The sequence below is a fragment of the Aspergillus welwitschiae genome (genome assembly GCF_003344945.1).
Source record: "Aspergillus welwitschiae strain CBS 139.54b unplaced genomic scaffold BDQ94scaffold_59, whole genome shotgun sequence".
Taxonomy (NCBI): domain Eukaryota; kingdom Fungi; phylum Ascomycota; class Eurotiomycetes; order Eurotiales; family Aspergillaceae; genus Aspergillus; species Aspergillus welwitschiae.
Window position 1 is genome coordinate 58,059 of NW_020798753.1, and position 22,269 is coordinate 80,327.

The 22,269-nt window shown below is 50.6% G+C and overlaps 10 protein-coding genes and 1 non-coding gene across 11 annotated transcripts; 3 read left to right on the top strand and 8 right to left on the bottom strand.

Annotated features, from left to right (window-relative positions):
* Window positions 1-121: 121 nt before the first annotated feature.
* On the bottom strand, window positions 122-3,018 carry BDQ94DRAFT_153892 (3-oxoacid CoA-transferase). The gene is made up of 9 exons (XM_026768204.1): window positions 2,122-3,018; window positions 1,773-2,057; window positions 1,521-1,707; window positions 1,163-1,464; window positions 1,031-1,110; window positions 944-975; window positions 756-873; window positions 468-689; window positions 122-384 (listed from the first exon to the last, which is right to left on the bottom strand). Exons 1-9 carry the CDS (start codon window positions 2,402-2,404, stop codon window positions 250-252), a joined length of 1,644 nt encoding a protein of 547 aa, XP_026620481.1. The 5' UTR covers window positions 2,405-3,018; the 3' UTR covers window positions 122-249.
* Window positions 2,638-5,173, bottom strand: BDQ94DRAFT_163604 (uncharacterized protein; the record flags this gene model as incomplete). Its single annotated transcript, XM_026769775.1, has 7 exons — window positions 2,638-3,329; window positions 3,397-3,470; window positions 3,524-3,600; window positions 3,658-3,796; window positions 3,849-4,373; window positions 4,431-4,925; window positions 4,983-5,173. 7 exons carry the CDS (start codon window positions 5,171-5,173, stop codon window positions 2,638-2,640), a joined length of 2,193 nt encoding a protein of 730 aa, XP_026620482.1.
* A 406-nt stretch (window positions 5,174-5,579) lies between these two features.
* Window positions 5,580-5,652, bottom strand: BDQ94DRAFT_t256. The gene has a single exon. It is a non-coding gene; the product is annotated as a tRNA-Lys (tRNA).
* A 143-nt stretch (window positions 5,653-5,795) lies between these two features.
* Window positions 5,796-7,186, bottom strand: BDQ94DRAFT_153896 (putative SNF7 family protein Fti1/Did2). The gene is made up of 2 exons (XM_026768205.1): window positions 7,016-7,186; window positions 5,796-6,894 (listed from the first exon to the last, which is right to left on the bottom strand). Exons 1-2 carry the CDS (start codon window positions 7,058-7,060, stop codon window positions 6,304-6,306), a joined length of 636 nt encoding a protein of 211 aa, XP_026620483.1. The 5' UTR covers window positions 7,061-7,186; the 3' UTR covers window positions 5,796-6,303.
* Window positions 7,187-7,303: 117 nt separating this feature from the next.
* On the bottom strand, window positions 7,304-9,195 carry hacA (transcription factor HAC1; the record flags this gene model as incomplete). The annotated part of the gene is made up of 2 exons (XM_026768206.1): window positions 8,685-9,195; window positions 7,304-8,621 (listed from the first exon to the last, which is right to left on the bottom strand). Coding segments are annotated over exons 1-2 (1,307 nt in total), but the record flags the coding sequence as incomplete, so codon positions are not given.
* Window positions 9,196-9,209: 14 nt separating this feature from the next.
* On the top strand, window positions 9,210-9,889 carry BDQ94DRAFT_153899 (uncharacterized protein). Its single transcript, XM_026768207.1, has one exon. The coding sequence runs from the start codon at window positions 9,442-9,444 to the stop codon at window positions 9,628-9,630; it is 189 nt and encodes a 62-aa protein (XP_026620485.1). The 5' UTR covers window positions 9,210-9,441; the 3' UTR covers window positions 9,631-9,889.
* Window positions 9,890-10,920: 1,031 nt separating this feature from the next.
* BDQ94DRAFT_175624 (snoRNA-binding rRNA-processing protein ENP1) lies at window positions 10,921-12,518 on the bottom strand (the record flags this gene model as incomplete). The annotated part of the gene is made up of 3 exons (XM_026772534.1): window positions 10,921-11,785; window positions 11,842-12,089; window positions 12,150-12,518. 3 exons carry the CDS (start codon window positions 12,516-12,518, stop codon window positions 10,921-10,923), a joined length of 1,482 nt encoding a protein of 493 aa, XP_026620486.1.
* A 932-nt stretch (window positions 12,519-13,450) lies between these two features.
* Window positions 13,451-15,622, top strand: BDQ94DRAFT_113286 (SPRY domain-containing protein). Its single transcript, XM_026763605.1, has one exon. The coding sequence runs from the start codon at window positions 13,576-13,578 to the stop codon at window positions 15,427-15,429; it is 1,854 nt and encodes a 617-aa protein (XP_026620487.1). The 5' UTR covers window positions 13,451-13,575; the 3' UTR covers window positions 15,430-15,622.
* Window positions 15,623-15,814: 192 nt separating this feature from the next.
* BDQ94DRAFT_163609 (glutamyl-tRNA(Gln) amidotransferase subunit HER2) lies at window positions 15,815-17,549 on the bottom strand (the record flags this gene model as incomplete). The annotated part of the gene is made up of 4 exons (XM_026769776.1): window positions 15,815-16,689; window positions 16,763-16,938; window positions 17,015-17,339; window positions 17,411-17,549. 4 exons carry the CDS (start codon window positions 17,547-17,549, stop codon window positions 15,815-15,817), a joined length of 1,515 nt encoding a protein of 504 aa, XP_026620488.1.
* A 429-nt stretch (window positions 17,550-17,978) lies between these two features.
* Window positions 17,979-19,572, top strand: BDQ94DRAFT_153904 (enoyl-[acyl-carrier-protein] reductase). Its single transcript, XM_026768208.1, has 2 exons — window positions 17,979-18,283; window positions 18,367-19,572. Exons 1-2 carry the CDS (start codon window positions 18,054-18,056, stop codon window positions 19,406-19,408), a joined length of 1,272 nt encoding a protein of 423 aa, XP_026620489.1. The 5' UTR covers window positions 17,979-18,053; the 3' UTR covers window positions 19,409-19,572.
* BDQ94DRAFT_153905 (Metallo-dependent phosphatase-like protein) lies at window positions 19,573-22,048 on the bottom strand. The gene is made up of 2 exons (XM_026768209.1): window positions 21,475-22,048; window positions 19,573-21,411 (listed from the first exon to the last, which is right to left on the bottom strand). The coding sequence occupies exons 1-2, from the start codon at window positions 21,678-21,680 to the stop codon at window positions 19,716-19,718; spliced, it is 1,902 nt and encodes a 633-aa protein (XP_026620490.1). The 5' UTR covers window positions 21,681-22,048; the 3' UTR covers window positions 19,573-19,715.
* Window positions 22,049-22,269: the final 221 nt, after the last annotated feature.

The following is a 22,269-nucleotide window of genomic DNA, read 5'->3' on the forward strand; positions in this document are numbered from 1 at the left end:
TATTGATTAAATTGTTATTTGGATAGCTTCATTTCTGCTCGAGTTGGGTGGTCAGGTCGGGTAGGGGTGGCCGGCGCGGCCGAGAGTTAAGTTATCATTAATCTATCAATCTATCATAGGTGTGGTTCATTGCCTGGCTATATAGTATAGATCAAGATGATGAAGACCTGCGACGACTCAGAAAATCGAGAGGTAAATTTACAGGGAAGAGGTAAAAAGGGGTCCATTATATATACATCCAGCCTCGACTCATTCCATGATCTCCAGGTTTTCCGCAACCGAAAACTTCGCCCCAGTCTTGTCCTGAATCTCCTCGACCTCCACACCCGGAGCCAGTTCCGTCAAGAGAAGCTCACCCTTGGTCCGGTCGACCTGGAAGACGCACTATAGCCTGCTGTTAGTTCATTCTTTCCTTTCTGCAATTCTTACTGATTGCCGTCATCTGCTAGGGCACCTTTCCCACTTACCAGTTCGGTGATAATCGTGCTGACACAGTTGGCGCCAGTCAAAGGAAGGCTGCATTGGTCCACAATCTTCGGTGATCCATCCTTGGCGGTGTGGCTGGTGGCAACCACAATCTTGGTCTTCTCGGGGTTGGAGATCAAGTCCATGGCTCCTCCCATTCCCTTGAACACCTTACCGGGAATCATGTAGTTCGCCAGGTCGCCGTTCGCGCTGACCTGCAAAGCCTGTGTTGTTCGACCAGTCAGCTTCCGTCACCCGGTTGCCGATCATGAACAGGGTTTATCACGTACTCCCAAGATTGAAACATCTACATGTCCGCCGCGGATCATCCCAAATGACTCACTGCTATCAAAAGTGGCCGCGCCTGGGACCAGTGTGACAGTCTCTTTGCCGGCATTGATGATATCCCTGTTGGATTGGAGTAAGCCAGTGCCCCAAGACATCAATGATAACTGGCCAGTGACATAGGGACACTTACGCATCAACTTCCTCTTCTGTCGGATAAGGGCCCTTGAAAATATGTCAATTTCCTTTCCCATATTGCTTTCGGGAATTATTGGCTTACCATGCCCAGGATACCGTTCTCAGATTGGATCCAAACCTTCACATCTTCGGGCAGAAACGAGGGGGCAAGTGTGGGAATACCTGGGAAGTCATTAATATCGAGCAGCATTTATGACTTAAGGGACTACCTTACCAACTCCGAGGTTAACATAGTAACCCTGCTTGAGTTCCCGAGCAGCCCGCTTAGCGATTCGGTTCCGTAGGACAGTCGCAGCGTCCTCTGCCTTTTTGTTTGCATCGTCACCCTTGTCAGACCGCAATTTCTTGATTTCGATATGCTTTTCATCGGTTGCGGGGACGATTCTATCAACGAAGATTCCCGGTAGATCAACATCGTTAGGGTCGATTGAGCCAACGGGAACAATGTTCTCGGCTTCCACGATAGTAAGGGCTGCTGCCTTCGCCATGATGGGGCCGAACGCCTTCGTAGTGTAACTATGTCACATCATTAGCATTCCAACGTACATAAAAGAGCGTCGAGAATTGCCTACCGGAAAACACAATTTCCTGCAGCGTCTACCTTCCACGCTCTGAGAATCGCCACATCCCCATTGAGCGCAGTCTCCATCATATAAGTTTTGCCATTAAACTCTCTTGTCTCGCGGGGCTTGCCACGCTCGAGCACCTTCCCGGATTCGTCTACACGCACCGGAATCTCTCCCTTCTGAAGCAGAGTGTCTGCCAAGAACAAGTCAGTAAGATACATCATGTATCCATTAGCGATCAAGAACTCTAAAACTCACGAACTCCCGTGGGGGTATAAAATGCGGGGATCCCAGCTCCTCCAGCACGTAGTCGCTCGGCCAGACTGCCTTGCGGACACAGTTCGATGGCAATATTTCCCGTCAAGTATTTCTTCTCCAGAGCTTTGTTGTTTCCCAGGTAGGAAAGTATCAGTCTATTGACCTGTCCCGCTTGCGTTAGGGTAGACAGCCCGCCCTTCCCGGCGAGACCAGCATTGTTCGAAACCGCCGTCAAGGAGTGCAAGTTGTCTGCCCCTCTGCGGTGTATCGCAGAGATCAATGTTTCTGCAATAGATTCATGGGTTAATAAACTGGTAGTATTATCTGGCAATACCAAGAATATCTTTACCTGCGACACCACATAGGCCAAAGCCTGAACTAAGAATGATTGACCCGCTCTTCAGATCTGCCACGGCCGCATCCGCATCCTTGAACAACTTTGAAGCGGCACGGTCAATCTTCGGGGCCCGCGGAGCTTGCTCGTGTGTAGAAGTTGAGTATCTGGCCCGGCTACCGATACTAGTAGCGAGAGGCGCATACAGGCTCGGAGAAAGTTGCGACCGTCGATAGCATTGCGGACGAACAATCAACCTTCGTGACAAGACCAACGCGGATAATCGAATGGTTGCCATTTTCCTCGTGGCTATAGGATGAATTAATCGCGATTGAAAAATGTTGCAGAGGCTACTAAGCCATGAAAAGCAGGAAAACCAGGCTGGTTAATATGGGAAGCTGAGAACGGCGCCCCTCGGCACTCGGCGCTACTTCTAGTCGCCGAGCGGCCGAGCTCCCAGGACCTTTCGGCTCGGAACCAGAAATGAGATCATTTCTCGATCCGCGTAGCCACCGATCTGCTCCCCTCCATTCAGAAGCCAAAATCTGCCGCATTTCCGACATCGAACCAGTCCCAAGTCATTAGGTCATCCAGTGGCACATCGGGCACAGTTGTCCCAAATGCGGTGCCAGCTCGGTTCACCGCGTCTATGATCTGGTCATCAGACATAGCAGAAAATCTGAGTGGTTCAGGCCAAATAAAAGAGGTCGGTATCGAGGATGGCTGTGTCCCGGAAGCCACCGGGCAATACCCATCCAAGTCTGGCGGAGGTTGTAGCGGCCCCGTTTCGACCTTCAGGTTCTGAGAGCCTGCGCTTACAGGAGCGCGTCTGACAAGCGCTCTCAGGAAGCGCCCATAGAGAACAGAGGCGCCATTTCTATGGCGGGTAGTAGCTCCAATACGCTCAAGGACACCTGCAGTTTCCTCGATCAAATTATGAACACTTGGCGCCAAACTCGACCTGCTGTCTTCTGGCATCACGCTGAGACTAAGTGCTGAGCATGCAGCAAAGGATATCATGATGACAGTGTTATTCGGCATGGATTTCAATCGCGACTCTCCTTGTATAGCTGCTCTCAGAACGTTCAGCGCAGAAGAAAGGCCGGCAGCACGGAAGAATCTCTTGACTTCCAAAGGTGCTGTAGGATGGTTGATAACACCACCATATGTCGATAGCCTCGTATGTGTTACAAGGATTTCAACATAGGGTGGAAGGGAGCGTGCTTGGTGTAGGTTAGCCGGATGTACAATGGTTAATGCGAGCCTGTTGCACCTCTACAAGGGACTTACAGTGACCTTCCCCAATCTCAGGCGCCCATATCTCATACCACTTGTCGTAGAAGCTTTCAATCATATTCTTGATCCTAGGGACAGCGTAAGTATTCGCGTGTCAACAACTTGTGGGATGCACACGTACGATTGCGCTACCTCAGACCCGGCATCTGCGACCTGGTGGCTGTCGCAGTTGGCTTTTACTCTCAGGAAAAGGCCATCCTGTACGCTCCCGTCAGAAAGGTCCTTCCGTACGCATGAGACCGCCAGTGTACTTACCAAATTCCTCCTGAGCACAGCCATTGAATTCATCGGACCATCACGTGAGTCTGCAAAATCGGATACGTGCCACTTATCACAATAGTTTATAAGGGCTGTTGAAGGGACTGTATAGCTTCGCCCGCGAGCTAAACATACACTGCAAGATGAAGTTAGACAGGCAATAGCAGAGCTTCTGGTGATATGCCTACCCTCTTTCGAGAACAAACAGCGCTATCCACGTTCTCTCTCGCCGTCGGAGAAGTCTTCGGCCCCATGCAGAGTTCGGTTCTATGCCATCAAATCGGTCCATGTATAGGGCTCTCTTTGCATCGATAGTTTCGGCCTTAGCGAGTCTTCTGAGAAGGCTATGCTCGAAGCTAGTTGATGGAAGCACAATCTTGTTCAACGAGAGATCTAAAGCAACAGCTAGAGCCATGGCAATGTAGGAACATGTATCGTCATCCCCCAGGCAACTACCTGGCTCCATCCATGGAACATTTACCATGAAGGCTAAGACGATCTCAACCGATCTGTGGCGTCGGGCAATGACATTATGGGCCAGGGACTTGCAATGTCGAGAAAGCCGCTTCGACAGTGCTGTAGCAGATGGCAGGAACAATGCAGCCGCGGCCATGATAGAGGTGAATAGAAATGCAGACTGGGTCCGCACAAACGAGACGGTGTGTACCAGAGGGTCTAGGCCCCATCGAGTATGTGCGAGGTTCTGATAAAAGCTAGCATCAATGGTAAGCCAGGTAGCCACGAATCTAAGTACGCAACATTGGACATACAAAGAGAAAAGCGATTCGGCTTCACTTGGAGTCACAAGACCAATGTCAACGGGGTCTATATCTGGGCCAACATCCAGATTTGCCCGGATGGGAACAAAATATGATTGCGCGGCAGGGTCGCTTCCCTCGGTGCTACTCGGCAGCATGCCTGTAGGTTGGGGAAATGTTGAAGGTGGCCATCTGTGTGCATCACGCGCCTCATTCGGCGATAGCTGTAGATCGGAGGCACGTGCAAGTAGTTGTAAAGGATTCTCTGCATCATCTAGGGAGAGATTATCGCCGAAATTGTTATCCCGGGGCGAATGGTATGTATAGGACCGATCCTCGGACTGGTCGTCTGCCTCACTGTGTAACTGCTGTTCTCGTGTATTGCTGAGCATCTCTTGAAGGTCTGATATGAGCTTTTGGGCCGCCTCGGACCCGGATGCATTGCTTCTCGGTCTCTTGATGGCCTGTTCAATCTGATGTAATGCTTTTTCAAGGCCTTTGCGTTTGCTGGTTTTCACCATGTCAGCTTGGGGTCCTCGGAAGATCAATGCGTTTAGCGCGTACTTTTTGACCCCTTTCTGTCTACCGACATGGTGGCTGGGTATGATGCATTCAACATTGGCCTGTTTGCATCTGCTACACGACGCATCATCTTGGCCTCGGTTGCAGCGGACCTTGCTTTTCCTACAGTTCAAGCAGGCGGCTTGTCGACCCTGAGATGCTTTGTTGGGATCCAACGCAGCGGAACTATCCATTGCCTGTTACGAGAGTTAGTTCATGCAGCCTTGTATTTTTCAGGTATATCTTTTTCGCTGTCGCGGCGTTCGTGGCTGGACCTAGGAAACATACCGAGTCATCAAAAGTTGTTTTCAGTGGCTGATGGTTGACGATCACCGAAACATATTGTACGCAGCATTTATAGACAGCGGCGGAACAACATCCGGAAGGCAACGGCCGTGGCTTCGGAAAAGCGTCTCAGCTATGCTAGCACTGTAAAATGATACCTACGAAAGGTCGACTGGATCGGCAGCACAAGGTACAGGCCTAGCAAAAAAGATGGGCGGGAGAAGAAAAAGGAAGATTAAGTTATGTTTGTTAGCCGGGTGGTGGTGAGTTGACTGACAGACTGACTTTGCGATGGGAAAAAAAAAAGAAAAAGAAAGCCCAACGCGGGGCTCGAACCCGCAGCCTTGAGATTAAGAGTCTCACGCTCTACCGATTGAGCTAGCCGGGCTTGCTCGTTGAAGAGGGCCTTTGATTTAAGCTCTATCAGCCTAATACAGCTACGAAGGGGTAATGAAGTATCATGTTGCGCCTATTGAGAATTCTTCAGTACACAGCTAGACAAGATGCCGTATTAATACAAATTGTCTGTGTCACTACGTTCAGAAAAACTTGCCTAATATCGACGATAGTCTCCCGAGATGAGCGTATGGAATATAAATTAAACGTCATATGTCTCAGGCATGTAATCTCTTTATAGCCATGCCCCCATAATCATTGATGGACAGAATATAGAGCACGTAACTAAGAGAACGTACCAATTCGAGAGAGAGGCCAAAATGACAATATAGGTGAAGCCGGTATATAGACCACTCGAACAGTGTCTGTGCAGAGAAAAAGTGCGTCTCTCCTGTAAGATTGACCATTGGATATCCTTCAAATGCATGGCTATGGATGTATGCAGCAAGTGCGATTTTCACAGGGATGTAATGAAAGAGATTGCGAGGACCAACAAATCATGTAAAGCAACTAGACCTCGACCCAGCATATACCCAACGCGCTGTTAGTTACTCCTATCGTTCGCCGAAACCGAAAGAATATCAACAGATAATGCCAAAGTGAACGTGACACTAGAAGACAATAGAAACGAAGTAGGTGAAATTCAGTTGGTTGCCCTGAGAGCGCGTAGCCTAGCATCCAACCCATCCTCAAGTTCAGTGTCGACCTGTTTAGGAGCCTTTACCTCCTCCTTAGGAGCAGCAGCAGCATCCTGCTCCAAAGCCATCCGGAGATCCACCCCAGCGTCATCAGCAAGTTGCTCCATCAAGCGATCCACATCGGCTTCACCCTCTGCGCCATTCTCCTGCAAAGAGACCCCTTGTGCAACATCCTCGATCGCACTGCTAGCAATCTTGAAATCTTCAGAGCGCGCCAGGAAATTGTTCGCATGGGAAACCAAGCTCTCAAGATTTACACTCTTGGAAGCAGCATCCAAGCCCCGTGATGCCAACGCTAGTGTTCGAGATGTGTCCCGAGTGCTCTGCGCAGCCTTGAGCTCGTTGATGATGACATCTGCTCGGGCAGCCTCCGCCTTGAGGGTCACCTGTCTGCGCTTCTCTCGTACGGCAGAAGCGGCATGAATGCGGGCGATCTGAAATTCGCGGTTTTTCATGGCCTTATCAGCCTTGGCCTTCTCGGATTTGAAGGTCGCTTCAGCACGGGCGGCCTCCTTTTTCAGTCGATTAGAGTGTAGCTAAATGCAGGACAATGATAACGTTAGTCAACTGATGATAATTCAAACCAAGGGTGCGCTCGTAAACGGGCAGACGCTGAAACGTTGCCGCAGAGAGGGGGAATAATGGGGCACCGCCTACCTTGACATTGGTGCGGGCTTCAAAGATAGGGTCCTTCCGAACCATGGTGACAAAGAAACTGGAGAGGGCGCGAGAGGGTATCTAAGCAGAAAGTGAGGCTTGGGCGCATGAGAGAGTTAGGAAGGTTGGGGTCAAAAGATACGGAGCGGGAGGCAACATCCAGCCCCGATCGGACAGACAGTCTAGATGGGAGGGCGGGGGACTGCGTGGCAACGTCATCCCGATTGCCGTATCCGCTGCGCGCGGAGGTGCCACTCCAACCTGCATGCCGACGACAATTGACAATAATGGTAGTAAAGTCTTACCGCTGATGCCTAAAGAACCGATGTGGTAACTACACTACTATAGAACCCAGCTGCTTGCAAATCCAACGGGATTTGAAATTAACCTGCTCATGGTCTGTCGGTCAAAAAAGCGAAAGAAGGATGATGAGCAGACAATCAACTGCTGTATTGAAATCTAGAATAAAATTATAAGGATTTATGATAATTTACAGCCGGAACCTCAACTATGCTTGCCCATAAGGAGAGACGTCAACGCCTCTTGGGTGCTTCGTGAACTCCATGAACTCCGTGTACTCCTTTGAGACTTGCCAATATTACTTCGCCGTCCAGTTTTCGCTGATTTCAAACCGCTCAAGATTCGTTTGCGTCGTCCCGGCTGTTCGAGTAGGTCTATCGTCCACGCCAAGGTCAACAAAGACTCCCAGCTCCATTGGACTCCGTTACCATCGACAGCCGATGCATCTCCCTGGCGAAACTGCTCGCTAACAGCCAGCTGCAATGCCCTGCCCGTCGCATCGCGAAGTGGACGCGCCAAGGCTGGGTTGCACGCTAGAAGTCTGGCGAGAAGTCTCATCCGGAAGACCGTGGGGCGGCTCGATGCCTTCGAAGCCAACAGATTCGGGGTCGAAATCAACCATAGAATCAAATGGAAATGCTGATAGATCTCCTCCGTCGAGAACGTCAAAGGCGAACCCGTCTTCAAGGACTGAAGAATCTGACCCAACGGGTGAATCAACGTTGAATAGGCGGTGGAAGTCATCGTCAGAAAGAGGAGCTGCAAGATCATCGGCAGCGTGAGGTTCAGGGTTTGAGCCGACGTCAAAGAGAGAGAGGGCACTTCCTTCTCCTTCGAGTCCAGCGACGGACACTGCAGGTCGCACAACACCGCTGCAGGATGTTGTGTCACGTCGGAGGACTCAGCCAGAGTGGAAGGCCTCAAGGTAGGGGAGTAGTCGGTGATAGAGGGTGTGGGGAAAGGAATCCGTTCAAGAGGGATTTCGTCGCGTTCTTGTTTGAATAGGGTAGGAGTTAGGGTAGGAGAAGCTGAGACGGGGGAGCCGGGCTTGGGAGTGTTGCCACGGGAGCCCCGGACCTCAGCAGATAGTTGAGCGACTTGTTGGTTTAAGCGATTGTTCTCAGCTTCCATCTGGGATAGTCGTTGCAGAAGGAACTGGTTTTGCTGTTCCATCTGAATCTTCTCATTTTCCAACTTCTCCATTTCGAGCCTCTTGCGCTCGCGTGATGTTTGTGCTGCCGCACGATTGCGAAGAACGCGCTCGATACGACGTTGCTCTTTCTCATCTTCAGTCTTGGCCCGTTTCCTTTATGTCGAATTAGCATCGTGTACATACATACATAGTCTATTATGGATATAGATGTCTTACCTTGGGGGCAAGTTAGTCTTCGGGACTGGCAATTCCTGGCCCCATGACTTTCTCTTCTTCACAGGCTTCTTCTCTTCCGCCTTGGTCTCCCCTGCCTGTACCGACGAGTCATCAAGCGACGTGTCCGCCGGGGACACTGTCAACAATGGCAACTCAGGCGTCGGGGAGCCGGCGAGGGAGTCGACTGGAGAGAATGCTTCTTCCATCATTTCAAGCGTGACAGGTGATTGATCTTTAATTGTGGATCAATCGATTTACTATGAGCCTTATCTTAACCGCACTGCAAGGGAGGACGGTGATGTAGGTCGACACAGCTTGTGGAGGACGTCTGCTTGCCCGTGTCACAGGAATACAGGCCACCGTGTCATAACGGGGGAAGCTGGGGGGGCCAGGCCTGGCCAAGTGGTGCCTGAGGTCAAGTGTACCAGACAACAAGAAGGATAGGGCCAAGAAGGACAGGTGTCCTTAAGAACCATAGAACAATAAAAAGATGGGAGTGAGGACGATTTCCTGATCGACTGTGAGAGCTGGGGGAGTGAGCGACTCTTTAAAAGGCCAACGTGGTCAGATCAGGCCGCCTCCCTGCAAGTAAGGGGGCGGAGTCATCGTCGTCAGCCAAGTTCCGGTAACCATTACAGACCCATTATTACGCCCCTATGCAACGTCCGGTTGGGTGAATATGCCCCTTTGCGCCCCAATTGACCGTACGGTAAATTACTCCAAGCACCGTGGTTCCCAGTAACTTTACACAGTAAGCATGCTTGAGAGGGAGGGACTGCGAAGGGAGAACCCCAAGTGTGTTTCCCCCTGCCACAATAGTGGAAAGCCCCCTTCTGGCCCCATCTACACACCTTCCGTCTCAAAACCCTCTCTACCTGCGACAAGTCTCGTTCTCAAGGTGGAACCCCCCTCCCCGAGTCTAAGAATGGCGCCACGGTGGATCTAATTCCACGAATTCACTTTGTCTGTCACCCAATGAACTACGCCACTCACGCTCTTTGCCCCCTGGAGACTCTTCAACCCAGCCCTGGATGCCACACTCAAAAGGAGTGCACAATAAGAGAGTCCAGACGCGTTCACACATGAATGGTAATGATAACATCAATGAAAAAAACAAAGCCTTACCGATCGGAAACAGTTTGTTACTATTGGAACTGTATATTCAGTAAGATTATACACACACAAAAAAAAAAAAAAGAGAGAAAGCAAAGGTTGTAATGCAGACAGAATACTACTAAGCTTACGGATTTAATTGCCAGACGAAGTAAGACATCGGCGGGGGTTGTTCAAGGAGAGGCAGTGCGGGAGATAAAAATGGCACAGGCAGCATCGGAAGAATAATCACCGTGGGGAATTGGACTAGCACAAAGTGGTATGGAGTAAAGTGCGGCAATCATCTACCAAGTATCTACGGAGTATGATCCGCAAGATTGCAAGTTGAGACCACAAGAGGGGCGCAGGGAGGCCACCGGCCGTCGAGACCTCCCTTTGGAGTCTGGAACTGCTATCTGTTGAATTTCCCGCATTCCTTGACCGACTGGGTTAGCGGGTGGAATGTACCAGAAACACGGGGGTCTCCCTCGACGGAGTAAATTATTGCGCATACACAGGACAGAATACGTACTATCTACCACTAGGCCCATGGTCCGATATCTCAATAATTAAAGTCCGACGGTCTCCCTTCGGCGTTATATTAATATTAGCTCCGACGCAATATAGACACTTGATTGAGAGACAGAGAGGGTGTGGGAGAGGGAGCAAAAAGCATCCCCGTCGTTAATTAATAACGCTTCTAGAAGTCATACATGCACTAGCCCTGTCAGGTTGGGGGCCGCCCCCTTCGCGCTTTGTTGCACTCCGTCGGAACGTAGGAATGGATGGTGTATGAATTATGGCATGCGCTTATGAGAACAATGTTATACGTGACTAACAACCTTTTCTTTCCAACTCTCCTCTTTTCCTATCCAAGAGTAGGGTTGAATCTTATCTTTCTTTCTTTTACTGTGCTCATCAAGTGAGAGCAGCTAGCTATCAAACTCATGTGTAACCGTGGGAATAATATGTGCCTAAGAAACAAAAGAAATGGATGTATCAAATCAATAGCCCAAAGATAACGCCCATGCCGGTCACGAGTCGTGATTGAATCCATAGCAAGATGCAAATTTTCGAAGTCACCAGGGGGCACCTCGTTTCGGCCCCCGGTTTATACTCTCAACGCGGTCCCGCATCATTTCGTCTATAACGTGACATCCATCGTATCATCACCGGCATCAATAGCACCTTGGTTCTCCGGATCCGGTGCAACCACACCCCGTCCTCTGCCTGCAAGCAATTCCCGCCTGACCTCGGGTCCGATATCCTTGTGTCCACGAACCAAAAGCAAATCCAAAAGCGCCTCACGCTGATCCTCGGTGATATCATTGCGGTAGCGTTGCGCAAACACCAACAGGGACTGGTGCCAAAGGACAGGAAGCTTGTAAACCTTGTTGGCTTCACGGGATCCATCGGTCATCATGGCATCATTGTCGGTAGCACGGAAGCGCAGGAAATGGAAAACGAGGGCGTCAATCACCTTGTAGGGAAGCGCATACTTCTTCTCCAGAAAAACGCGAATGAACATATTCACTGCACCAGTACTTTCCAGGGAGCGCAACGACTGTTCAGCAGCGAGATCACACATGCGGAGTAATGCTGCAGCTGAGTGCAAGACCGGGATAGAGACACGTGCAATGACAGAAGAGACAATGTGAGCTTCTCGTAGTGTGCAGGTTCCGCTCGAAACCAAGGGGAAGAGCAGGCCCTTGAAGAAACAGGCGGGCTTGTATAGCGCTTTCTTCAACGCATTGTAGGTGTGGACGTTGAGCTTCTTGGTTTCATGAATTTCCTCCCGGACACGGTCAAGGAGCACTGTCGAGATGAACTCCTGTGCGACTGCTGGCTTCGACGAAATGAAAATTCTGGTACCGGCATAGACAGCATTGGCCGTCCAAGACTCCGGCCGTGTAATATCGAGAAGGGTGGGCCAGTTGGGCACGGAAGGAAGGATCTTGAAGGGCTTCGGAAGAGGTCCAGATTTGTAGCGAGAAAGTATCATGCCGACCCTTTAATCTTTCTGTTAGCCTTGCGTGAATCGCTGCGCGGCGCAATCCATACTCACTTTTCATATACCTCCACCGCTTTCGCGGGTATTTGAACAGCATCTTCTGGTAATCCACCACCCTGAATGAAGGGCCCGCCGCTCTCTCCGCCCTGCTTCGCTTCATGTTCCGCGATCTTCTCCAGAATGAGATCGGCTAGGTTCCTAGTCTGACCTTCGGCCTCGGGCCCACTGGGGTTAAATATCGGGTCTTCGTCGCCGGCAGGAATGAACTTGTTGAACATATCAAGGTCATCGGGGTCAACCTCCTACTCGGCATATCAGCAAAAAGGGTTCCCATAGATTTTTGGTGCAGTCCGGTGACATACGACTTCCTCAATTTCCTCATCGTCGTCCCATTGGTCGTCTTGGAATTTTTCGTCATCGGAAAAGGCCTCATCGCCTTCCAGGCGAGACTCAAAATCAAAGGCTGCGTTCGTCTTATCAGCAGCGGCGCCTGCTGTGGCTCTTTGTTCTTCAGCATCCTCATCAGCCAGTTCCTGTCCGATTTGCAGGATCTTCCGGGACATCTTCGCATCAACGAAGCGCTCCCCATCTTCTTGCTCATCTTCCTGACGAGACTTGCGACTGGACTTTTTGGCCGATTGAGTTCTTAGATGACCAGCAGTCATATAATCCTCAGCTAGAGGATTGTGCCGGCGGCCGGCGGCGGAGCGAGAGGATGTTGCCTTGGGCATGGTGACGGTGCCCCTTTGGATGTGTATATATTAGTCCGAGATTTGTATGATACCAAAAGGCCCAGCTAGCACCAAATCCACCAAATCACCGGATGATAGGCACTGCGAGCGTGGATCGTCTCTCTCTCTCGGGTATCAACCTCCACGAAAATGTGTGTAAATTTCCAGGTCATGTGATTCAAATTTTTGTCGAGCTCTTTTTTTTGGCGTCGCCAAAGCGGAGTCGATTCTCACCGCTTTGTGAAATCTATATATCATTGGATAATACATTATACCGCCTTTGCCCCTCTTATCCCGGGGCACCACTTGGCCCTCGACACCTGCCGGCAATATTGTAGCTCACCGCCTTAGATCGGCGGCAAGATTACTTTCCGCTCGTCGCATGCAACTTGCGCATAAACAACAGACATGTGATGCAGGAGGGGCCGCGAAGCTTGCAAGGAGAGTTCAACCAACAACTAATTGACCTTATACAGCTGTCCAAAAATTGATTGCGGCCCATTTCATACATCCAACGAGCTCGTTCAAAGTCGTGTTGACCAGCAGCCCTTGTGGTGAGTCCCAGGGCACTCCGAACCCACTTCCGCGTTCCTCATTTCCAACTATCTATATGGTGTTCAGGCATAGTACATATGGTACCTTCAACATCCCTTGGAGAATCAGCTGTGAACCCAAAGATGAGAATACAAAGATAGCTCTGGATTTCACTAGCTTCACATGTGATTCTGACCTTCTTTGACTTTTTCCACAGGCATTATTGCGACCCCGGGTTACCCTTGATACTGTAACATCACCTCCACTCATCATATACCAAGGCTTCTAGTACTCTTGATAGAGTTGCTCCACTCCGAGGCCTGTACATTCAATACGAAAAAGCTGTGGTTGCAGTATATCCAGCTGGCTTTCCCTGTCGTTGCTGATACCGAATCATATGCGCAAATTACACCGTGTTGGGCTCCCACAAACAAGTATTCCACATTGACTTCTATCATATCTGATATCACTCCGGATTATACGCTCTCACACTGAGCATTGCCCTAGTTGGGTCAAAATAACAATGGCTTCCACACAACCGGCTGGGTCCTCTGCACCCTCGTCTAACCTGAACTCTCCGATCTTGCCTCCTGGAGGAACACCATTCTTCACCGGCTCCTTACCCGATTCTAATGCGAGATCTTCTCCCATACCTACTAGTAATGCCCCTGCGCAAGCTGATGGATCGAAATCGAAACGCACCAAACGTGATAGCCGCAAAAAGCGTGAGGCCAAGGGTCTGGATCAGGAAAGCATGCCACCGAAGAAGCGAGCAGTTGCTGTCCAAAACACTGCACTTCCCAGCTCGGATCTCAGCATACTAAGGCCTCTCCTGTTGGCAGAGCCTCGCTCATCCGATCTGTTACCCCCACAACCCCGGCAGCTGAACTTTGTCAACCGAAAAACATCAGACGTTATCGGTCAGAGCTGGGACTTTTTTGAGATTGTCGATAAGCTCACCAATAAGAATGGGTTTCGTTATAGCTACGCCATAGCTGATCCAAGCTTTCCGCATATCAAATACCGTCAGACTGATGTCCAGCCCTATCACGCCCGATTTAGTTTCGAAGACTCTCCAGCTGCCATACTCTTCAGTAAGGACGCTCTCGCAGTTACTTCTAATGAGCCTTGGCATACGGCACGCGCCAATGTCTGCGCGCGCGAGGGATCCTATTACTACGAAGCGCGCATTATCAGTGGTGTTGTGAATAATTCGCCTGCTCCCTCTTCTAATAGCAATGGAGGCTTACCGTCCAGGGGGCATGTGCGTCTTGGTTTTGCACGAAGGGAGGCAGACCTCGATGCCAACGTTGGTGTTGACTGTTATGGCTACGGTATCCGTGATGTGAATGGTGAGGTCGTCAATCGGATGCGGTGTGAATACTTTTTTCCAAAAGGCGAATCTATTCGTGAGGGCGACGTTGTCGGCCTTCTAATCACCCTTCCGCCACTCTCTCTCCACAAGAAAGTTGTAGAGGGAACTTATGAGTCAAGTGCAGATGGCGAGGTCTCATCACCAAGCTCAGAAGCCCCGTCAGTCACGAATATAGTTCGTGACCGCATTCCTTTCCACTACAAATCAGACTTTTGTTGGCAACAGTCGAACGTGTTTCCAACAAAACAGCTACGCGACTACGCATTCAATCTCAAAGAAACCCCTACGTTTGGGCCTCCATCTCCGTTCAATGCCGAGGATGCATCTTTGCGAACGTTACCCGGTTCAAGCATCACAATATACAAGAACGGTGTAAAGATGGGCACTCCTTTTGAAGAACTGTATGCTTTCTTACCACCGGCCAGCCGACTCGCCAATGGCACAAACAACTTGGGCATCGGCGAGCGCGAGAATGCAGATGACGGAATGATCGGTTATTATCCTGCTGTCAGCTGCTACGGCGGAGGGGCGGTTGAATGCCGCTTTGACGGGCCATGGTGGGTGGGGCCACCATCTCATACGGACAACGGCGAGCCAGTCCGGGGCATCGGCGAACGCTTCAACGAACAAATAGTTGAGGATATAGTTGCCGATATCGTGGACGAGGTTGAGGCAATGTGCGTCTGGGGCGGAGTAGACGGCAACGTTGTCAACAATGCAGAGATCGATGGCTCTGGAACTGGGGCAGTTGGTGGCTCCGAGGTGTTGAAAGGTGGTGTTAGTGCGGCTTATGAGTCTGCTATTCCTCCAGTTGCGGACGGCCAGAGTGAGTCTGCTGCTAATCCCGCTGGCAATGGCAACGAAGCGGGAAGCGTCATGGACCTAGATCCAGGCCAGGCCGCGCTTGAGGACGCCACGCGCGCCAATGCCCCGGTTCCAGAAGCACCCCAGAATACGATTCCCGACACGTCAACTGGGGATGGCGATGTTGAAATGTCTTGAACGCCATACCGTCAACGCCTCGGCCTCTGGTTTCGTGATTAGGCCTAGGATTCCTAAGCCAGTCTACTACACCGGCCTTGCCTCAGGGTGGTTGGTGTTGGAATGATCTACTCGTGACAAAGGCACATTACGGGGCTAGTAGACAGTATATTACGACTTCGAACTCTGCACAAATATACATAATGTGCTAGTCTGCAATAGTCCCCTCTTTTGCGCTCCGAATCCTGAGCCCTGCTCAAAATTGCAAGGTTTTTATACGAACTACAGCGACACCTCTTGGCGATAATGGCGCACAATCTCTCTATTATATTTATTTTGAACTGTATACATATAGACATCTATAATCGGGGTCTGGGGTATCCGCGTTTATGGGAACCAAAAATTTTCATAGGTGCCTGCCCTCGAGCAGCTCGGCAACCTTTAACACAAGCTCATCATCACCGTATTGGCCAATTACTTGGATTCCAGCCAGATCTCCATCCTCGGCGCCATCAGCATTTTCTGTAGTGACCGGCACAGATATAGCCGGAAGACCTGCCAAACTAGCAGGCACAGTAAATACATCATTCGTATATGCCTCCAAAGGCGAAGTTGTCGCATCAGGTCCTATAAGGCTTGAAATGCGTGGTGGTGATGATGGCGCTGTCGGGCAAATGAGAACATCTACACCGGTGTCTGCAGAACCCGACTTTGATCCAAGTTGCGAGGAAATCAATGGCTGGCATGCCCTAAACGCGGCGTTGAAGTCATGTTGGACAAGGCGGCGAACCCGCTGTGCTTGAATGAAGTAGTTATCCATAGCGTCAGCGCTTAGGCTAAATGCCCCGAGCAAAATTCGTCTTTTGACTTCGGAGCCGAACCCATCACCTCGTGTTTTCGCATATAGATAACTTTCTGATGATGCATTCCCGTCTGGTGCTTCGGGGCGGCTTCCGTACCTGACGCCATCATACTTGGCCAGGTTTGAGGATGCCTCAGCAGGCGCGAGTACGTAATATGCCGATAAGGCGAGTTTGGTCGTTGGAAGGGACACCGTTTGGATGCTATGGCCCTGTCGTTGCAAATAGGCCAGAGAGCGAGACCACGCATGTCGCGCAGATGGAGACAACTCTGATATGTTGTACTCGAGAGGGACTCCTATCCTAAGAGGAGAACTTGTCCGAGATGCCAAAGCAGACATTTTAAGATGTGAGTCTATCCGTGACCGACTGGAGGGAGAAAGGTTAGTGGGATCGCGTGAATCATGCTGGTTCACGACGCCTATGTTTCGAACACGAGTTAGTGAGTCGAGACGCAAAGAGACGAGAGAAATTCCGACATAATCAAGACATACCGAAGACATGGCGAACGCTGGCCACGTCCCTTCCCAGTACACCGACTGTATCCAGTGAATTAGCGTACGCAACCACTCCCCAGCGAGAGACCAGCCCATAAGAAGGCTTGAAGCCGACTGTTCCCGTATATGCTGCGGGTAATCGCACGGAGCCGCCTGTATCAGTTCCCAACGCTCTGTAAATGTTCCAGCAATGTTAAGCCAAACCGTTACTCGTCGTATGATTCAAGGCTAATCTGGAGAGTTACATACGCGTAACATTGGGCTGTCGCAACAGCAACCGCACTTCCACCCGAACTACCACCGGCTGAGAGGTATTCTGCATCCTGGCCACGGCGCGAGCTTCTGACAGGGCCAAAGTTTGAATGAATAGAGTGGGAGCCCATTCCAAATTCGTCGAGATTAGCTTTCCCGGCCACGACAGCGCCTGCATCCTCCAATTGTTGAACGACTGTCGCGTTAAACGGACTGACGAATTTGTCCAGAGCGTTTGAAGCGCATGTTGTTGGAAGGTCGCGTGTGCACATATTGTCCTTGACGGCAACCAACCGGCCATCTATCTCAGATTTAGGCGTCCCTATTTGGCGAAGCGAGTTGGTCAGCTCTGAATAAAGCGAGGATTGGTTTCAATGCAGCCTTCATACTCACCCCGGGTGCGCCGCGCATCCGCATCTCTCACACGTTCCAACCATTGTCCTGACTGATGTAGGGTGGTAATTAGCGCATTTAGAGCCGCATGAGAGCCCTGATTAGCCAAGCACTTCTCGGCTTCCCGCAGGAGCGACATTGGGTTTTGTAGCAGTATACAAAAGGGTTCCACCCAGGCAATGGAAGCCTTCTAGAAACTGAGATCAATTAATTGTATGCTGCGGACATCCCCACGGGCGGTGAGCAACACAGGGCGGTGAGTGTTCTCTCGTCATAGTATCATACTGTACGATACCATACCAGTGCTCAGGAGCTTCTCGAGAAGCTCCAGCTCCAGCTGAGTAGGGACTTGACATAGTAGACAAGGACCAAGATCACTACCGCACAGTCAAGATTGCATGCGATCAGCTTTCTAGCAAGATCTCTCGCATCTGACTATATCATTGCCCGTAAACATCCGGTGACAGAACTCAGTCCAGAGGGCCAAAATGAATACCCGAATCGGCGTCTTCACCTCCGTCGGCCCGAGGGCTGTAGGGACGACGTCATCAGGAATTTCCTTGCGACTGCATCGTTGTAAAAACCTCATCTTCTCCCTCATTTCACCAGGTTCATTTGACTATACCAGTATATCGTGGTTACAATGATTTCTGGAGGTATGATTCGGTCTGCCGTGAGGGCTTCCGGAAGCCACACTGCGTGCTCCCTCAGAATCGGAGCTGCATCGCAATTAGCCTCAGTGAGCAAGCGCCAATTGCGGGGATTATATCCTGATACTCAGGTTGGGGATAGAAGATGGATTTCAGTCTACGGGTATACGCAATCGAAGGCTCTCATCTACTCGCGCTACGGAGAGCCGAAGGACGTTCTGCAGTAAGTCTTCGCACCGCGTCCAATGCTGTATTTCGGTGACCCGGCTATTGCACTTGGGAACGAGGCATCTGACAGCCATCCAGGCTTCACAAACACTCCATCTCCGCGCCTCATGGTACTCAAGTCAACCTTCGCCTGCTTGCTGCGCCGCTGAATCCTGCCGACGTGAATCAGATCCAGGGTGTATACCCGAGCAAGCCACCGTTCCAATCGACACTCGGTACACAGGAGCCGGCGGCTGTCGCTGGAAATGAGGGCGCATTCGAGGTCTTGTCCACCGGCTCTGGAGTGAAAACCCTCAGCAAGGGTGACTGGGTTGTCATGAAACAGACTGGACAGGGCACCTGGCGCACTCACGCTCAGCTGGATGAATCGCAGTTAATCAAGATTGAAAACAAGGACGGCTTGACCCCACTTCAGATCAGTACTGTTAGCGTCAACCCAGTGACAGCTTACCGCATGATCAAAGACTTCTGCGACTGGGACTGGATGCGTGCTGGAGAACACTGGTTGATCCAGAACGGGGCAAACAGCGGTGTTGGACGCGCTGCTATTCAACTTGCGCGAGAGTGGGGTATCAAGACCCTCAACGTCGTCCGGGAACGGAAGACTCCAGAGGAGACAGAGGCTCTGAAGAAAGAACTTACAGATCTCGGTGCGACTGCGGTAGTCACAGAGGCCGAATTGCTTTCAGGCGAATTCAGGAACGTTGTACATGAGCTCACGCGCAAGGGGCAGGAGCCCATCCGCCTCGCTTTGAACTGTGTGGGTGGAAAGAGTGCCACCGCACTGGCAAAAACACTCGCACCAGGTTCGCATCTGGTCACCTATGGGGCCATGTCGAAGCAGCCAGTTTCTCTGCCGTCGGGATTGTTGATCTTCAAGAACCTCGTTTTCGATGGCTTCTGGGTCAGCAAATGGGGTGACAAGAATCCACAGCTGAAGGAAAATACCATCAATGATGTATTGCAGCTGACACGGGCTGGTAGATTTAAGGATATTCCCGTTGAGGAGTTCAAATGGAAGTGGGACACGGAGGGCTCCGAGCTCGTAGCAGGCGTGCAGGAAACCCTCAGCGGTTACCGCAGCGGCAAGGGCTTGCTCAGGTACGAGGAACAGGAATGAACTAGGTGAAAGCTAATCTTCAAACTCGGGAGTTCCGGTTAATCTGAATCTGTACAGTACGCTTTCTTGGCTGTCGAACGACTTCGGTTGATGGATAGCTACTATATTTTATCCATGGCTATTTCTGCCAGTCAAGTGGGAAACCCCAACATACCAACTAGTATTCTCTATCTAGAACTCAGCTAGTTTCATTGCTTGTGCGCTCAATAGTAAGAACACATCTAAGAGAATAGTAGCCCATTGGTCGTCTAGCACAATTTGCATGTACACGCCAGCCACCAACTTAAAGGCGATTCGCGGTGAACGCTCATACCTCCTCGCAGGGCCAGTTGCCTTTTATCCAGTCCATTATCAAGCCAGTCAATGTTGTGTTTGGCATATAGACGTCGCTGTCGCGAGAAAAATCTGCATTAATTCCCGCGAATGGGGCCACTGCAGCCACGTTAGACTCAATGAAATCAATATAGACCAGGTCTACTGTTTCCGGGGGTTCAGATGCATCCCAACGAGGTGTTCCCCTGATAACATTCGGCACCCGGAAGAAGTCGATCGGCGAGTGAATGGTGTCATCACCATCATTGCCTCCATCATCATGGGTAGTGTACCCGGGAATTAAGTCAGGCTCAGCATATCCACTACTCAGGAACGGGACTTGGTTGGTAAGGAAGCCAGCGCTTGATCGGCCACCACTGTTGCCAAATACACCACGGGTATACGCTGATTGCTCCGGGGGAGCAAGCTGCCAAGTCAACTTGTCTAATTGGGGGCCCTCAGTCAAGATTCCCGGTCCCCTATTTAGCACATCGGCGAGATAGTAGGCTCGGGAGTAAGGGATATCTTTCACATAACGGAAGCCGCTTGTGAATGGGGAGACGATATATGTATTATCCTTTGTAAAAGGGCCCTTAAAGATGTCGAAGCGGATGGCACCGGTGTTGACTATAACAACTGCTGGCTTCCCAGCACGAGATACATCTCTCACGGATAGGGGTAGCACTTCTGTCTCCAGCCAGGTATAAATATTACCCTCACCTGGATATTTTGCTCGGGACATAAAGAGATCGTGTGGGGCACACCCGTACACTTCATCCAGCTGAAGAGCGCTTCGGGATTCTTGAATGAGTCGGGATACGTTTTGTCCATGTTCCGTGGGGAATGTGGTCTCATTCAGGCCAGTGTGATGATAGAATGACAATAAGTTGTTATCGATATATTTCCGATTGAAATGGAAACGGTCCCATGGCCAAAGGGAAGACGCTAAGGCGGACTGTCCGGGCTGACGGTGGGTAGAGAGGCCACTAATGGACATAAAACCGATCGTTTCCATGAAGCGACCGCTGGCCAAGCCGTAGGACATACGATCATACTTTGCGTAATCACGGATGTGGTAATGGCCGCCAAAGAATTGGATGGGTGTACTCCAGCGAAGCGACCTGATTTCTCGCCATATGTCCCAATACTCTTCCGAGTGTACGGGGGCATGGCCGATTACCAAAAAGAGGTCCACCTCGTGGTCCCTGATAGCTTCCTGAAACCACGCCTCCTTGATTGTCTCACCCACAGGCCGCACGACGGTGTTGTTAGCATTTCCTTTGAAATCGAAGAGAAATCCAAAGGCCACTATGCGGATGCCCAATTGCTTGGTGACGATCTTCGTGAAGCGAGGTGCCAATGGCCTGAATGCGTTTGTCCGTGGGTCATAGAAGTCGATGTTTGATGCAAGATAATGTCCGGCGAAATTGAGTGTAGTGGTAAAGAACTCGGCTGAAGCTGTGGATTCCTTATACAACTCATGATTGCCCGATGACATCAGGTCGATATGCTGCTCTCGCAGAATTTTAGAGATGTAGATGCCTTTGGGATCCGATGAGTCGTAAAGTCCATTTCCTTCTACTCTATCGCCGGTATCAATGACTAGTAGATCCACACCCATAGACTCTGCTTTCTCGCGCATGCGGGTAGCAAAGGAGATATAGTCACCCCAGTCAGCGGAGTACGAGGGTCTATAAGGGATCGGAAATCAGTAAGGCCTGGAAATGGCTCCGAAGAAGACTTCAGCGCCATACTCTTGTAAATGACCAGCTAGCCAGCCATGAGTATCTGTGGTGTGAAGAAAATTGAGCTGGCCCCATTTCAGGTCACGCAAAGGAGCCTCGATAGGCTCGGGCGCGGTCGGTTGTACAGCACGGACGAAGGGGGACAGAAAGAAAAGAAGGAAGGTCACGGATGCAGAGAAGAGCAGATAGTAGTTGCTGGACATGCTCATGCTCATGCTCCGTCGGGGACGTTATTGACGGAAATAGTAGCAGATATAGTGGATTGAATATCTAAATACGAAGCAGTAGTACTGATTGACAACGAGCAGTAACGTAACGAATGACACGCGCAAGTGGACTCTCTCTCTCTCTCTCTAAATACGAGAAGGATGGAAAGAGAGTTATATCAGTTAGCCAGGCAACAACCGTGGTGGTAGATGAATAAGTAAGTACCTTGATGGTTTACGCACCGACACCAAGCTTATCACGAATAGGCACTAAGTCCGGAGTAGACGGGATAGTTTAGATACTAGATAGATAGGAAGGAGGACCCAGAAGTGCTTATCGGAGGGAAAGATCCCGACGAGACGCCAGGGAGAGACAGAACGGAGGCTACGGAAGGAGGCGACCGGTGAGACCGTCAGGAAAGAGCAAAACCGCAACACGGCTTAGTCAGCGCTAAGCCCAACAAGTCCCTTCGAAGCTTCTCACCAAAAACCAACCTTCCGCCGAAACCTCGTCGACGAAAAAGATTCCCCGAACCCCCGAAAAAGAGTGACGAGCCTCCCCATCGGCTGTTCTTTCTTCCTTTGATACCAATTGTCT